We start from the raw sequence: 17,602 nt of genomic DNA on the forward strand, positions 1-17,602 counted from the left end.
CTTCTACAGTACAAACTCAAAGTGGAGATGGATCATCTGAGAAGGGTGAGAGGCCTTTTTGTTTTTTGTTTTTTTGTGTGTGTGTGTGTGTGTGTGTGTGTGTGTGTGTGTGTGTGTGTGTGTGTGTGTGTGTGTGTGTGTGTGTGTGTGACTAATTTCTTTATTTTTCCAGTTCGGGTTGTCATTTTCTGAATCTTCAAGCTTAATAGCCATATTAAGCATTGTTATTTTTGCTATTTGTTATAGTTAATTATTTATTACTTTTGATAATGATCTTATTTGCTATTATGTTTTTAATTGTATGTACTACGCATTTAGTAAATGCTATTATACTGAACAACTTACAGGTAGTTCAGTCAACCTCAAGTTACAGAGCGACTGTTGGTGTAATCAATGTATTAAATGAACTGAGGGTGAATGGTGCATCCAGACATTTTGGACGACAACTGCAAACAACAAACAACACTTTTTACCTCATCCCCTTACTCCTTCATTTGTTTGGTTTCTTCTCCCCTGTAGAGTCCAGAATGTTCTGCACCTCTCATCTAAGTGTTACAAGGAACGGCATTCTAACCTGCCACATTGATGCCAATACTGATGGTGATGGTGGTGATGATGATGATGATGATGATGATGATGATGATGTTGAAGCTGTAACTCTTTGGTAATGTAAATACAATGGTTAAAATTATGGGTAGAACTCCAGTATTAGTAAATACAATGGTTAAAATTATGGGTAGAACCCGACTCTACCCCCATAACGAATTACAGATGAGTACAAATTATTGAGAATGTGTGATTTAATGTTATGTTTATTATATCCACAGTGACACAAACGATCCAGAAAAAACCTGTATGAAAACGAAGGGCTATAATTTCACATTTAAGGACCTGGCGTGTCTGCCAATTTACAATCTCAACATTCAATTTAAAAGAAGTGGTACACTGAGCAAGACAATCCTCTTGAAGGAAATAAGCAAGTTTGTTAAACTGTGTAATATCATTATTAATCAACATACTGTACTGTGATATACTAATGGCTTCATAGGGACTTCCAGAAAAATCCACAACAAACCTCTCACCACCTAGTCTGAATTGATTGATGGTTAACACACACTGAAAAAAAACATGGCACCTTTCACACATCACTTTGATACCCCCGAGTCTTCTCTCTTTCACCAGTTACCAATCAGGCTTCTCCTTTCATTCTTGTTCTTCTGTGTGGCTTCTCATGGCACTCTTTGGTGAGCTTAGAATGATAAGGTTCTATCTCCGTTTAGGGCAGTTCAGAGATATTGAGCGTCAACGTTTTTACATTCCATTATGTTTTGTGAGGAGGAACCTTTGTATTTGATTAATTACTAACTCAAAAATGTCAACATTTTAAAAAATAACACCACACAGGCATTAATAAACACCCAATGGATCAGATTATGTAAAAAAACTCAATTTTGACAAAAATGGAAATAGAACCTTATAATTCTAACGTCACGCTTTGTTGCAGTTAAGCCCAAGAGTCCCTGGGTGAAGAAAGCAACATTTCTGGAAAAGTCAAACAGGGCTATAATAGACATTGGAAATCCATACCTGGATGATTATCTGAGACCAGACAATCAACTATTTGAACTGCACATCTGGAGTGACAAAGATTATCTGGTATAATAATTAATTATCTTATTTTATGTTCTCAAAGTATTTGTTCAGAATATGTAATGAAACAGGTTTGGTTTTGGAATAGGCCCATCATAATTTCCATAACACACATTATCAAGTCTTTTAACACTTTTGAACTCTAGCCTGTTCTATGGACACATAGACTTTGTAGTCCTGTTCTTCCTTTAACAGTGTTCTTGTTCATAGGTCCATAACACCACCGGCCTGACTTTACCAATCGAAGGGGACTATCTCCGACAGAACACCAAGTATCATGTCAAGATCAGAGCTAAGCCAGTGGGTTACTTTAAGGGCTTTTGGAGTGAATGGAGCTCCTCTGTCAGTTTCACTACTGACATAGGTAAAAACTAGTCACTTGCCTTAAAAGCATAATATATATTAGAACATGATAGGAACTGTGCAATGTACGGCACATGCAAATGATAAAGCAAAGTTGAAGAAATATTTAAGAGTCGCATATCCTTTTCTATGCCCTCCCCCCCCCAACCCCACTCCACAAAACCAGAGCAAAATGAACCAGAGCTGCAAAATGAAGCAGTGCTGTACGCTCTCATTGTGACCACTGTTGCTTCGATGCTGGTCATTTGGATGGTTCTCTTTCACTTCAGAAAAGAGTGAGTATATCAAATGGATCTACTAATTGTCTGCTGCATATAATTACTTACTTGTGTATACTTTGTATGTATCCTCTCAATGTCCTTCTGTCCTCACAGAATACACTCCATCATATGGCCAAGTGTTCCACATCCTAAACACACTCTTGTCCAGATGTACAAACCAAATAAGGTAGGTGATTTTCTAGCACACCTTGACATTTGAAGTTCCCATCAACTAATCATTTTCATCCATCTATTTGACTAAAACTATTTCAATAAATGTCATGAGAATAACAGCTTTGTTGAGAGTGAGACATAACTTTGGTTGTTGTTCAGTGACTGTTCTCTGACCGACCATGCAGGGGCCTCCAGTGAGCTTCAACCCTGAGCTGTTCAATGACCTCCACGTCCAGCTGGTGGAGCAGGTAGAGGACCAACGCCTCAATCCTGAATCCTCAGACATACATGCCATCATTGAGGTAAAAGGTGAATGGCACACCCAGGATTGCACATCGGAGAACAGCTCTAGTACTGGAGGGTCAGAACCCCTACTGTTGGGCAGCAGGACCCCAGGAGAGGACCTCCGGACTGGGAGCAGGGCCTCTTCCATGGATATTCTGGGACTGACCAGAGAGCCTGACAGCCAGCAGACAGAAGACTGTAATGGTAATGTTGGACCTGGGAGTCTGAGAGCCATCCAACCAGGCAAGGATGAGGCGTATGTCACCATGTCCAGTTTCTATCAGATCCAGTGAGGGAGAGAAAAATAGATAGGGAGGGGAGGGAGGGAGAGAGGGAGAGAGGGAGGGAGGGAGGGAGGGAGGGAGACAGAGACAGAGACAGAGACAGAGACAGAGACAGAGACAGACAGACAGACAGACAGACAGACAGACAAAGTTATGTAATATGCTGCTTATCTTCTTGTTCCTCTGAGGGGCTTTTTTAAATCACTCAGAACCAACATGACTTCAAATGTCTCCACTCCTACTGTAGGAAGGATCTATCGTAGAATCCTAATTAACACCCACATGTTTACCGCCATGCTAAAATGTTGAAAACACGTTCACCACCCCACCCTTATTTTTATTAAGTATGTAGCAAATTTTTTTTATTCTCATACATAGTTAATTTTAGAAGACAAGGATGATTCATAGATGAGATTATGATTTTTGGTTTTATTCATCTGTTGGTAGTTGCTAAGAACCAAGACCAGGGGAAACTTGAATACAAAGACAAAGGTGCCCTTCCCTTATTATCTTCTGTTAGTTTGCACTTGTTCCCATACAGTAAACCACCAGCAGTTTACTGTGGAGCCACTGACACCAAACACACTGCTGCTTCATTACAAACATCCTGCACAACACCACCACACCCTGCAACAACACCACACACACCATGACAACAGCTGTAATATAAAAATAGAATGTATTACTAAATTCTTCATACACATCTTTCTATAAATTTAACTATTTCATGTAATGTGTATGTGGTGGGTTTAACCCTAACCCTAATGATTTATTGAAATTAGCATTAGTTAGTTTCATTGTGCATACTGTTGTTAAGTGATTGTATCTATCTGCACTATTGTTTTGTCTGTTGGATTATGGTTTTCAATACAGAACACGATTCTTTAAGTCTTCAGCATTAGACATCCTCCCATGGTCCGAGCTTTCAATTAAAAGTTCATGCTCTGTCATTGTGGTTTGAATTGACCACAATGAAATTAATTGAAAGATATCTGCTTGCATGGTCAGTCATAACATTCCTCTCATTATACCACAAAACAATAATTAGCTCTGTATGTAGGTTACTATCAACTAACAGACAATACAGTTGACATTGTTACATTAACATTACTTTATGTAATATCATGGGAGGAAATGGCTTGTTTTGTGGGTTTTTTCACTCGCCAATACAAAATATGTTGCCATTGAAATTTAAGGATTGTAATAAAAATGTAATTCATTAATTGTTCTGTATCAAAGTTGTATCAGAGTTTTAACATGTTATTAAAAACAGATCTTTGAAATGACTGAACCTTATTGTGTCTGCTTAAGGAACCTGAATATTAAGAGATCTCTGTTTTCCCTGTGAATTGATGTTTTAAAACTCTGAGATGGTACATTATTTTAATGCTGAGAAGGACAATAAGGACATTGAGGAAAAACATTACATTACATGATTGACAGATACTGTAAATTCTGAGTTTATGAAGAGAATGACTTTAGAAATCCAACATCCAACAACGTATTACATGTCATTACAAAGTATTTACATATGATCATCATTTGCATATAATTTATAAAATGTATCATAAACATAATTAAAACATTAGTATAGAAGGCACCTTAACAACTGCATATTCAAAAATGTCAGCAACTTAAAACTTATAGTTTCCATGCACTTGTCATCATCAGAATGAAATAGACGTCACTGTCAATGGAGGCGCTGACTCCGCAGTAATAGTTCAGAAACTCCTCTTTCGTTACCTGCAGAGGGGGAGGAAGTGAACCAACCCACGTCATTACTGTCAGATAGAGATAATAAACCCATACAGACAAAGTCTAATAGAAGATAATAATAGACAAGGCTAAAGACTATAAGACCTACAGTATGAGGTGAAAATGACCAAAGGAAAAAGATACAGGCAGTACATGATTAGTTCAACTTTTACCATCAACAACCCCTGTGTTTGTCAGTGTAGATTCTGACAACATTCATTATAGACATCTGCTAGCTGACAAACACAGCTACATTAACTACAACCTATTGATCATTTTAGGAAAGTCCTACTATCCAATGGTGTCAAACATAGAGGGCAACATGCTGGTCAATGATGAAATAATAGTGCTTACATTTAATGTTTTACCCGTGTCAAGACATGGGTACGGTATGATTGATGCTATCTGGTATTTATAATTGGAAAAAAAGCAAACATGGTATCCAGTAACAGTTTGACAACCTTGGTTTAAAGGAGAACACCTTATATTTCTACCACTATGGCCAAATAGATTCAGCATCTTGGGAAAGTGACATGAAAGAATTCTGAAGGTAGAAAACACCCTCTACATCCCCTAGAGAGTGAAGTTAAAGGAGACACCATCTGCTGTCCATATCCCAGGATTGAGAGCTCTTTACCCTGATGACTCAAGAAGATGTTAGTTAAAGTTTCCAGGCACTTTTCATCATGACAATAAAGTAGACATCTGTGTCAATGGAGGCGCTCACACCTGCATAGTAATTCATAAATTCCTCTTGTGTGACCTATTGTGTTCAGAAAATAAGACATGGTCAACAGGAACATAGGTAGTAAAACATCACACAGTTTAAAAGATTTCACAAATAAAAATGTCCATAGCCTAAGAAGCATGTCATTATCTATATGGATAATCTCATGCACACCACAAGCATATCAAATGGAATAGTACACACAGTGCATAGAAAGTACTGTATAAAGTTAAACAATGGTTTGACCGCTAATATCTCCATCAATCTTTACAAATCTGAGTCACAGGCATAAGGGGGAGCAGGCCAGAGTGATGTCATGTCATCAGAATTACCTTTCCATCCTTGTCATAAGGAGAATCGAAGCTGTCCAGGAATTTGCGGAATATCTGGTCCTCTGTCCACTCCCCGTTTTGATATTTGGGGTGGTACTTGACATTGTAAACGCCCCTCAGATCATCAACCGTGATCACTCCATCACCAGTCTTATCCAGTTTTCTAAATGCCTGCATGATCACCTCCTTCCTGGCATTAGACATTGGAGGCTGCAATCATAACCACGAAGGAAGACAGGGCACTTAATAACCATGTTTTCATTCATTAAAGACGCATCTGAATACTCAAATGAGCCAAATCATGCTTTATAGAATGAATTGACCAACCACTCATAGTTACCCTAAGAGTGATAAGAAATTCATCAAAGTCGATCAGTCCACTGCCATCCCGGTCAAAGCGCTGAAAGAGTGCCATGGCCTCCTCTTTCTCGATGAGGACACCATAGTCATTCAAGCCCTTCAGGAACTCTTTAACATCCAATGTGCGACTGCTGTCATCGTCCATAATTTTGAATGTCCTGACACACAAACCATGATTGAAATGACAATAGCAGGCTCAACATTTGAAAGTTTCATTAGTTTCACTGAAAAGTCACCGAAACCTTATCCTAGTGCATGATATTTCTGACTTCAAAAGGAGAACTATCATCATCTGACAAATAAACACCTGCCTTTATTACAATACTGTACATATCAGTACAGCTCCACCCCTGACCTCTCACCTGCCCAAGCCCTTGATCCCAGCAGAGCCTCGCGCCAGACACTGGAGCCTCAGCCGCTCCACAGGGTCTGAGCACACAGACAGTTGTCGTTTGGCATTCGTCGCCATCTCCCGATCATGCCGCGACGTACCTGCCATGACCCTAAAAGCAGGCAATGCATAGTTTGCATACACAATTGCTCTCATTACATTATTAAATGTGAATGTTTGTTTAGTTTGTGGCAAGGGTTGTGTTGTATGTAGGCTTCGTTGACGCTCGCTAGCTGGCTTATGACTAAACGATCAATAAAGTCTGACTGGAGTCAGCTTAGATAACTTTCTCAATATGATTTACTCAGCTTCAGTGCTGTCAATGTGATATCAGTAGATGCAGGCCACTTACCTTATTTTAATGGCAACAAACAGGTTACTTCAAGGTAAGCTAGCTAGGAAACTAAACAACACAACTTCCGAACATCGACAGCGGCCAGCCCCTCCCCAAGCTTTCTACCGTCTCCATAGAGATGTGATGCTCTCTGCTCCGGTTGGCTTCATTTCTCTTCTCCTCTCACCTGACGCAATGACCTGACTCCTCCAGTGCAAATACAGCCCTGTTGCAAGCGAGCTTCTACCTGGCATGCACTTCTCCTATGCATTTCCATAGATCTTATAACCTCTAGTATCTTCTATGAGTGACTTGAATGTCTGAAGCAAGTGCAATAGTCATGGAAATCTTAGCTTTGCATAAAACTAACTGGACCGCCCACTTCTCAGTGACAGACGCAATCGATATGACACGTTATGTAATGTGAATACGCTTTATTTAGTTCCACAACACTGGGATAGGCTACTGTACATTCGTTTTAGCCTAAATACTACATCATTTATAAAAACACAGAGAACCAACACCAAGATTTAATAAATTATAACATTCCAGCATCAGAATACATGTGCAGAGAAGATGAAATACAGTTATTTCAACATACAAAGCATAACCTAAAAGACAATCACAAATTACCAGTGATAAATTGTAATCATACTACACACAATTTATTTAGAAGATAATTCTTTTCTTTTTTAACATAAAACACATTTTAGGAAGGTGAAGTTAAAATGGTATGTAACATCACAAGACCTTGCAATTTTGACTCGGTAACAAGATTATTAACAGTGGGCGTTGTTACCAATGTTAACAGATGGAGTGACATATCACAATAAATAGCATGTCATTCTTGTGCTGACCTTGTCTGTGTGCTATACCAATAAACTATAGAATACAAAATAAGAATAAAAATACAACATTACATTATGGACAAAAACACAGAGGGACATGGTGAGAGTGATGTCCAGTTAAGATTATTTACAGCAGATGACATTACCGTACATACATTTACAATTGAATTTAATATGGTTTCAGGATAATTGTTCAGATCCTTGATAGAACACCTTAACCTTAATCTGCATGCTATTCAGTGTGTAATATTCTTCAATAGGCCCCCAACCGAGTCTCACATCCATTCATCCTGTGCAATCCAAGTTTTGGGAAATACGCTGTGAAAGTATTTCAAAAGCTCAATGACCTGTTCTGTACCTGCCAGCAGGATCTCTCCATTAACGTAAATGGATATATCAAAAAGCTAAATACATTTAAAGGTCACTTTTCTTTTCTTTTTGATTCAGCCAAGTATTTAAAATCAACATCAAATCCTAATTGGGGAACACACACATTTGCCATTTTAGAATTTTAGTCAAAAACATCATGTGGCAGACAATGGAAATGGCACAAATGCTTCCTCAAGGAGACAGCATTCAGTAGATGATTTTCACACCTAATATATAAATATTTCATAACAAATAAGGCGTAACCAGTGTCAAGCAGTAAACAGTAAATTAGACAATATGGTGAATGATCATTTAAAAGTAGGCTTTTCAAGAACAAAATTCTCAAACATGAACATTAAGGATCATTCCAGTGTGGAAGGAACCAAACAAATTGCACATGAAATAAAGGGCTTTCTGTTCTTCATACTCCGTCAGTTTCTATGGTAGCAGCTTCATACATCCTTCCATGAAGCAGAATAACACACAACTGGCAACATAAGACTAACATTGAGAACATTGATAATTCATCCCACTATTTATATTTAGTTATATATACACATATGTATGTATGTATGTAGAGATATAACTGCTTCATAAAGAACTATAAATAAAACTTCTTTCCATTTTGAGATTCTTCATTACTAGTAGTAATAATCTCATCAACAGGATAAATGCTGTAACCAGCGCTTCATTTGGAGCCCATCAGCCAGGGCCTTGACGAAGTATACCCTACGTGTGTTGTGAAGATCACAGGGGGATCTTCCTTTTACATTTATGCATAAACAATAACTTAAATGCTGAAACTGATTAACTGACAAAAAAAAATAAGAACAGGGTGATAAATCCAATGAGCATAGAGCATTGTGAGACGCTGCACACTGGCTTGCACAAGAGAGTACATCGACCATCTGCAATATTGGGACACGATTCAGCCACTGGGATGTTCTGACATGCTTTTGGAGAAGAGGGGCAGATGGGCATCATGCCAGAGGTGTAGAGTGACAGAGGTCGCGTGCTACATTCACAGTTTGGGAGAGTATCTCTCCTTCCTGCGGTCTACCCTGCAAAGTGGATGAGTTGAGGATCAATTCAATGTGTTCCCCTTGACTCTCTCTCTCTCTCTCCCTCTAAACCTCTCACACGTCATCAAAGATTCTGCTCCGAGACGATGACATGGACAGGTACCTGCCCCCAGCATGCCTGCAAAATGGAGACCAAAAGAGGACACATTCAGCAACACACAGATCTCCTGATATCCTGCTTCTACAGTTGAATGTAACCTGCGTAGGCAGACGTGGAAGATCTCTTACCTGTTGGAATCAGACTCAGGGTCATCTGTAAGTGTCTCAGCGTTGAAGTCCAATGGCTCTGCATCCTGGAGAAGCTCTATGCAGTCTCTCTCTGACCGGCTACCAGTCCGAGAGTACTTTGCCTCTGTTACAAAACATATATATCGATAGCATATCACTGCTTTGCAGACAAATGTAATGAGGAAATCATTGAAGTTGATAGGCTTCATTGCAGTTGGACAAGTCAATAAGTTCATTAGAGCAAACTAGTGACTCATTGTTTAGAAGTAGTCTATCTGGCCATACACTCACGTCTGTTGGTGTTCGTGTTGGTGGTGGGGTTGACAGTGTCTGAGTAGTTGGTTTCCTTCATTTCTGAATGGCTGTTCCTGTTCCTGGCAACGTCTTCCCTCTGGTTACCATAACGCTCCTTCCACTCCTAGAACACAGGCATAAGTCTGACATCAACATCCTGATCCATTGCTTTCTAACATTCTGGTGGAAATAATGCTTCCTCATTAAGTCTTTCAGTTGTATATATATAGTATACTAAAGCGACATGGCAGATGAAACCCAGACACTCACTCTCCGCCGGTTCTCTCCATCCTCTGTCCTCTGTCGCTTTCTCTTCTCTGTCAAAAAACAAAGGGCAGATGTACAGATGTACTGTGAGTAGTGTTGCATATGGTGTTGCACATGTGATGATTTCACTGAACAACAAAAGAAAGGGAATATTGAATGATCCCCAATGATCCATCCTAACCCTAACTTAGCAGAAAGCCATATAGGCCTTGGCTCAGACAGCGTAGTAGTGTGGGCTCAATAGCATCTCATTAGTGTGCAAGATCTTGAGTCAGCTGCATATGTGATGGAAGAGTGCACTGTGCATGTTGCAACTGTTGCAATTCCATTGAATTGGGGATAGGTTAACCAAAATATGCAACAAGACCTAGAATTGCCTTATGTGTATCCCACAAAAAGGTTCACTGTTATAAGCTAACTTTTTAAATGAATTAAAGCACAATTCCCCAAATTCTGGAAATTTACCGGAAAGTTTCCAACCTGTTGCAAACCTAGCTGTGAGTACACAGCAACACCAGAAATAAAACAGAAAACTAAATATGTTTTCACCCTAGTGATAAACTCAAATCAAGTGGGGTCAAACCTCGTCGGATGAGCTCCTTGCCCTCGTCAATCAGATCAGAGGTCAGTTCATTGTCACCCATAAACTGCTGGAAGCCCAGCAGATTCAGACAGCGGGTGCCAAGGCTGAGGAAAGGGTTAATAAAGACATAATATGAGTACACATGGTAGCATTATAGCACCTCCAGCTGTATGTTCATCACAATGTTTCATAGTTGTTGTTTTCTAACAGAATCCATTGGTGTCCTGCCTGTTCACCCCCACAAGTGTTCAGTATTAACTGTCACTTCAGTGTTTGACAGCAGCACTCACCTAAAGTAGGTAGCGATGCAGAGGATCACAATCAGCATGGGATAGTAGATGTAAAAGCCATTGGCTATGAATGAGAGAACCCGCATAGAACCCATGATCTGCCAAGAAGATGTGAGGGAGAGGAGTAGAAAGCACACATAGGTCAATCAATGAATGCTACACAAACAGAGTGATTTGGATATGCAATACTACTTTATACATTGAGTGTCGATTACACAAACATCTTACCGCTGTAAATTAATTGTTTCTGTGGTTTCAAAGTTGATAATATATATATATAATTAAATACATTTTTTATTTTTAATTTCGAAATTGTGGTTTCAAAGCTTACAAGGTGTATGTTGTTCAACTACTCTACTACCCTAAGTGAACACTGCCAGAAGCATGGGCCTTTTCATTCTCTGCTTCACCCTGTCTGACTTACGGAGGTGTAGGCTGTCTGTTCCTTCTGCTGGTGGGAGATAGCAGAGTCCATGTGGATCAGACCCAGGAAGTTCAGACACAGTGGGGGGGTCAGACGACAGAATAGCCTGCAGATCAAATAAGTGTGACAAACAAATGTGACTTTTGCTAAATTGGCATTTTCTAAATGTTAATTTCCTCAAAGTCCCCCTTTCTCCATCCAATACTTTCCCCCACTGCTTATTACCGCCCGTACTGGTGACTTACATGCCACTGAACTGCAGGCTGTAGGCGTCGGTCTGGTGGTGTGATGCCAAGTAGTAGTAGTTAAATACTCGGATGCGGAACACCGTTGAATAAACACAGGTGCACAGGAAGAAGATTGTGATGAAGCACGCCATCTAGTGGACATAAGTATACCGTAGTGTGAGTACCATCCTCCCCTTTATATACACACACACACACATACATACACACAACATAAATAAGAACCATTACACAGACACAGCATGTTTTAAAGTCAATTAATACATGTGCTTGTTCTTTCTACAGGAATTCTCTTTCACTTCACATGTCCCACAGGCTCACCTCGATGTACAGGTAGTTGTAGTCTCTCTCTGCAAGCTGGATGAAGACAGCGAAGAGTGAGAGGACAGGCCGGGTGCTGAAGAAGGTGCACTCAGACCACACCACCGCCACAGAGAACAGAGACAGAACCACGGACAGCAGCCGGTAGAACCACTGCTTCAGCAGGCACTCCCAGTACCACTCTGGAGAATGAGGCAGAGACACATGGGTTTATACTGGATCGACACCAAAGAACCTCGGGGGGGGGTGTACAGTTATAAGCGGTACAGTTCTAAGGATGACTGTGAGAAGGTCAGACCCACCTATGGTAGGGGTGTAAAGGTATCTGCTGAGCCATCCAAGGGGTTCTGTCGAGGGGAAGCTGTGTACAAACTGGTGAGTTGAGCTGGTCTCGTTCTTGGCCACATCCTCCAGGTGGATAGCCTGCTGCAGGAGGATCTCCCACTGTACCCGAGTCCTGTTGTGCCTCTGCACCGCGTAGATCACCTGACAAATCACAAAGTATCATATATGTCAGGGAAAAACAATACACATTCGTTTTTTTTCTAATCTCTTCTTTGGACCCCAAAGAGCATTCCCAAAAAAAAATAAGTTATTTTTTCTGAGTGGGGCAGTCCCACTCATATATTTTTTTTAATGCCCCAGCCGGAATCGAACCGGGGACCCTGCGGTTACATGGTCAGCGCTTAACCCGCTACGCCACCTAAGCGCCCCAGAGCATTACAATTTGACAGGAGCCTTGACATACCTGTTTGTGAAGCTTCACCAGGCTTTTCTCACTGGGATAAGTGTTCTGTTTGTCATCAAAGTCCTCATAGTCATCCATGTTCCGGCCCATTTTCTCCTGGTAGTCCACAGGGCACTGAAGGACAAACAAATCTCATTTGGAGGGAGCTTCACGCTAAAATCTATACGTCAACAAATGCTTTGTTGTTTTATTTCTTCGTGCAGCTTGGCCATTATTCGTTGTTACCTTTCTAAGAATCGTATCGATGCACTTCCTCAGTGGGTGGTTATACTTGATGCATTCGCTGGCTTTCCTCACCTCCTACAACAGACACAGAAGAAACATGTCACGGCCATGATGGAAGATAACTGTTTTTCTAACCCACAGAACATGTACCATGTTTTCAATTTAGGAACGTGAGCCCCACCTCCATGACATCCTCCAGGTTCTCCTCTGCATCAGCCTTCTCTGTCATCAGCTTGGCTGCCTTGAAGTACGTCTTAATGAGCAGATGTCCATGACGCGAGGAGTTCCAATAGGACCGTGGGATCTCCACCAGACCGTAGCCTAGCAACAGCACTAGCAGGAACAGGCCCCAGGTGTTGGCGGCGGTTATGCCTATTGTCTGCAGCTCATACCTGAAAGGGGAAAAGAGGAGCCCAAACAGCCCAAACCACATTCCATTAAGAATTCCCTGAATTAACTCATACTCCTCACTATCTTGATCATATGGAATACGTACCATGTTATATCTGAAATTCTAGAGCCCACTGACTTTGTGGTCAATGGCACAGGCTTCACCCCTCAAAGCTAAGCCGTCCATGATGCTGGGCACTCACCAGGAGAGGTGCCACTGGGGGTGAATGGCGACGTAGATGAGCAACGAGCCAAAGATGAGCAGGTATGTTCCGTAATAGATGGCGTTCTCTATCAGGGCAGTCTTAATCTTCCCGGTTATGGAGAAGCCCCCAGAGCGTGCGTAGGACTGCATGAAGGGCAGCAGCAGCCTGCAAACACATCAACAACTGGAGTAAGGCAGGAGTACATTAAGTAGATACAGGACATGTTTCGTGAATTAACCAAAAATGTCTTGTGGAGACAGCTAGCTACGGGAATACTTGCTGTATGCTTAGAGACTACTACAATCTCTGATGAGGCCGATCTCATGCTATTACACCAGCCAACAGCTACTTTCTGAACAGTAGAATTCCCAGGACATACAACTACAAAAAGACTCTGAGTGAATTCAACACTCACCAGGTGAGGCACTGAGAAGTCCAGTACACCACCCTCCAGAACACAGGCATGATTCCATCTGGGATGTAGCTCCATGGTTTGTAACAGACCTTTGGAACGCTGTCATGGAAAAAACCCACACAGTGTGTACGGTAAGCAAGTCAACTGTGGGGAAGACAATTCTACAGAGGAATGAAATGACTAAGGGTTAGGGTTAGTACTGCTGTTAACCTACTTTAGGGCAATTACTGAAATTGGACCAGAAGTTTCAATAATTTACACCATTATTGAAACTGGACCACAAGTCGAACATCAGTGTTTGTTTTAGTTGTTTTTTTGTATTTGGAGACATAACACTGTGTAGAGGTACAGTCACGCACAACCAAAACAATTGCGCTTGGCATTTTATGACAGGAAGAGTACGTCTGATGATCTTAATAGAAACATTTAATAATGACGAATGAATGTGTATGATAGCAGATAAACAGGCCCTGCCTTGTGATCATAATAGATAAACCTCTGCTAAACGTCTCAGGGGTTTGTGAGGACAGGAGAAACTGTCTCGTGCTTTGCATTACAGTAGTGGTGGTGGTGGTGGTGGTTGCATTCCTTCAGGGTCCCTGTTCCCTGGAATAACTAAGTTGTCTGACACGTTTGTGAAACCAACCTGGCTTCAATATAGAAGACAGTTGTAAGCTACAGCTCAACAAAATTCCGATTTTTCAGAGAGACCATACAACTGTGAACCATTGTACGTGCTTTGTGATTTAGAACGTTATAAATAATGTGTCTTTTCAGTTGACCATATCATGGTATAGCCTATGAGGCATGTCATACATTTACCGTTGTGTGCTGATCCTGTCCCCTATGAACACATGTGGCTCAACAACATCAGTGTGGTATTCTAACCTTTTATTGGGTGTGACAGTAGATGAATTTCCTGTGGTTTGATTTGAGAGTGCTGGCGTCACAGAGGGCACAGAGGCATGATCTTCATGATCAATCTTGCACTGCTTGTAGATTGTCTGACAGGTCCAAGCACAAATAGATAGATATGAAGGCAAACATCAGAGACAGACATGCAAACACAGGCACACGAGTAGACACTGGTCACTGGTGTATAAATTGTACAACTGTGTCTTGGAGAAGGGATAAAATGGTTGTGGTCGTAAATGAGAGCTGAACTAACCGTACTGACGTCCAGAGGGAGGATGAAGACGATGAGGAAGCACAGGTACCAGGCCAGCAATGTGCCAAACAGCACCATACGCTGCTGCTTACGGAAGTCGCCATAGCGATGCAGCAGGAACAGTGCCAGGAAGAACACCACCACGATCTCGATGCCCAGCGCAGCCCCACTCATCTTGCTGGTCTTACTGTACCTCGCTAGCCAGCCAGACAATCACTGAAGAGAAAGAAAGAAACGAAAACCTCTGAATCGACACAGAGATCGCTAGAATTCATATGATCTGTGAAAGAGGTATTTCATATTCACATCCTAATGTTATGCTACAATGTCCCCACACATATGGGTTCACATCCTAATGTTATGCTACAATGTCCCCACAAATATGCATGTGTTGTCTAAAATCTCCTCCACTGAAAAGTTTCAAGAAATTATTCTTGACAACACCCAGCCCTCCGTCTCACTCAATTACTTATGATAATAATGAGTCCATTGTCATTGGGTCACTGAGCTTCCAAACATGTGGCCTTTCCTACAAAGGACCTGATGGTCTGTGCGATCATGAAAGAGTCTGTTGTCTTGTTCCTTTGGAGCATAACAATTCAATGGGAAAAGTATATAGAAACATAACCAATGAATGGCATGAATGAATGTCAGTGTGGTGGATCTCATTTAGCCACTGTAATTTTCAATAGACTAGCTAAGTATTTGAGTATGTGTAAGTGTGTGTGTGAGTGAGTGAGTGAGTGAGTGAGTGAGTGAGTGATGTTGGAATACTTGTATTTTTGGGGGAATTTTGGAATACAAATTGTTATGAATATGTTAAAGCAATGCAATGAAACGTTTGCATTGACCACACCATCAATGCCAGGTCAGTGATCACATCAAGGAAGGGCGGACGGATGCATTTCATTGCTCATCGTGAGGAGGAAATTCACAATGACGATGACATGTTGATCAGATCTGCAATTCACTAGAATCGTCTTGTTCAGGACTGGGCTACAGCCAGACTCACAGCGCCATCATCTGCCTGGCTAGCTAGCTATCTATACTGGCTTGGTCACAAGCAAGGAGGCGATAGCTAGCGAGGTCAACAATACACAAATAGTATATCATGATTACAGACTCCAATGCAATCCGTTAATGTGGTACCTGGCCAGGTCTTGTCATGTTTTACTTTAGGCCCTCCACGAAGCTAGCTCCCTTTTTCGCGAGGGGGCAACAACAACACAGACGACCTGTCAGCCAGCTGTCATTAGCCTCACATTAGCATTGCCATTTGAATAGCATCCATAACGTACACACGATACAAATTATCTCTTACCTTCGTTGTTGCAATACAACCGTTAGGATCAATCTTAAATCCCAATAACCCTTGACGATTTATGGTATTTCACTGCTATAATATAGCAACATACAGCGACTGTGTACCATCGAAGGATTACCGTCACAACCTTCCTGGTTTGGAATGGTCGCTGGGCATGATGGGAAGTAGATGCGGAGAACATGTATCTTGAAATATCCGGAAATATCTTTGGACTACATAATGCAGCAGCCAGTAATATTGTCAGAGAGAGCCAGCCACGTCTTTAAAATCACGACACACACACACACACACACACACACACACACACACACACACACACACACACACACACACACACGCACGCGCACACACACACGCACACACACACACACACACACACACACACACACACACACACACACACACACACACACACACAAATCTGTCATGCGCAAGAAATTATAAAAATCAAAAAATAATAATAATAAAGGAATCAGTACAATATTTAGAACAATGCAACAAAATCCGCCATCCAGGAATCAAAATTATACATTCATGTTTCAGATCAGTTGATATTGTAGCAACCCTGTAATAATCTGTTCATTGATGTTGCAATTAATGCTTGAGTTCTGAAATTCAATGTTAGCACTGTTACTGTGCGCTGTGTTGTGTGCCAATGCATTCCTGTGATTGGTGGAGGTCACGGAGGGGGCGGGTTTTGTGTTGTTGTTACCGCAGAGGAGAGGAGAGCTCCGGTGAACTGAGAGTTTTGTATGTGGAGGTTTGCAAATAAATGCACGGATTGTAAGACAACCTATTATTATTTCACCACTGTCCAAGTCGGGACATTACAATATTCTTAACCTGCACTGACTATGCCCTTCTGCCTCTTATTTCAATGACACTGACTTCATCTTTACTCTCTCTACCCTTGTTCTTGTACCGTGCCAGCACGGCTACCTATCGTACCGGGCATAAAGAGTAAGCGCCTCTCCCTCTCTCCGTTGTGAGGAGGAGGGAAAAAGGCACCCAATTCATAACTCTGAGCCCTAAACCAGAAGAAAAAAAAATCAGACCATTTTTTTTTTTTCTGAAACATTTTTTTGCCAGACTTTTATTCTGAAACTTTTTTTCCGGACTTTTATTCTGAAACTTTTTTCCCCTGACTTTTATTCTGAAATTTTTTTTTCCTGACTTTTATTCTGAAATGTTTGGGGGGGGACTTTTATTCTGAAACCTTTTTTTTTCGCACTTTTATTCTGAAACCTTTTTTTTCCGCAC

At 41.1% G+C, this 17,602-nt stretch overlaps 3 protein-coding genes across 4 annotated transcripts; 1 reads left to right on the forward strand and 2 right to left on the reverse strand.

Annotated features, from left to right (window-relative positions):
- Positions 1-1,231: 1,231 nt before the first annotated feature.
- Positions 1,232-3,025, forward strand: il7r (interleukin 7 receptor; the record flags this gene model as incomplete). The annotated part of the gene is made up of 6 exons (XM_080529503.1): positions 1,232-1,244; positions 1,505-1,656; positions 1,861-2,014; positions 2,180-2,288; positions 2,388-2,460; positions 2,633-3,025. The coding sequence occupies 6 exons, from the start codon at positions 1,232-1,234 to the stop codon at positions 3,023-3,025; spliced, it is 894 nt and encodes a 297-aa protein (XP_080385629.1).
- Positions 3,026-4,471: 1,446 nt separating this feature from the next.
- Positions 4,472-7,033, reverse strand: capslb (calcyphosine-like b). Of its 2 annotated transcripts, none has more exons than XM_080530282.1 (5): positions 6,934-7,033; positions 6,553-6,693; positions 6,171-6,348; positions 5,831-6,040; positions 4,472-4,759 (listed from the first exon to the last, which is right to left on the reverse strand). In XM_080530282.1, exons 2-5 carry the CDS (start codon positions 6,687-6,689, stop codon positions 4,658-4,660), a joined length of 627 nt encoding a protein of 208 aa, XP_080386408.1. In that variant the 5' UTR covers positions 6,690-6,693; positions 6,934-7,033; the 3' UTR covers positions 4,472-4,657. The 2 variants fall into 2 exon arrangements, with proteins under 2 accessions (XP_080386408.1, XP_080386409.1); XM_080530283.1 differs by lacking the exon at positions 4,472-4,759 and adding an exon at positions 4,792-5,534.
- A 364-nt stretch (positions 7,034-7,397) lies between these two features.
- lmbrd2b (LMBR1 domain containing 2b) lies at positions 7,398-16,462 on the reverse strand. The gene is made up of 18 exons (XM_080528245.1): positions 16,340-16,462; positions 15,019-15,234; positions 14,739-14,854; positions 13,851-13,949; positions 13,433-13,600; positions 13,021-13,231; positions 12,840-12,914; positions 12,615-12,728; positions 12,169-12,352; positions 11,867-12,048; positions 11,546-11,679; positions 11,301-11,406; positions 10,877-10,974; positions 10,587-10,690; positions 10,007-10,053; positions 9,734-9,860; positions 9,443-9,566; positions 7,398-9,332 (listed from the first exon to the last, which is right to left on the reverse strand). Exons 2-18 carry the CDS (start codon positions 15,190-15,192, stop codon positions 9,269-9,271), a joined length of 2,127 nt encoding a protein of 708 aa, XP_080384371.1. The 5' UTR covers positions 15,193-15,234; positions 16,340-16,462; the 3' UTR covers positions 7,398-9,268.
- Positions 16,463-17,602: the final 1,140 nt, after the last annotated feature.

This window comes from Nansenia antarctica (genome assembly GCF_963989245.1).
Source record: "Nansenia antarctica genome assembly, chromosome: 4".
Classification (NCBI taxonomy): domain Eukaryota; kingdom Metazoa; phylum Chordata; class Actinopteri; order Argentiniformes; family Microstomatidae; genus Nansenia; species Nansenia antarctica.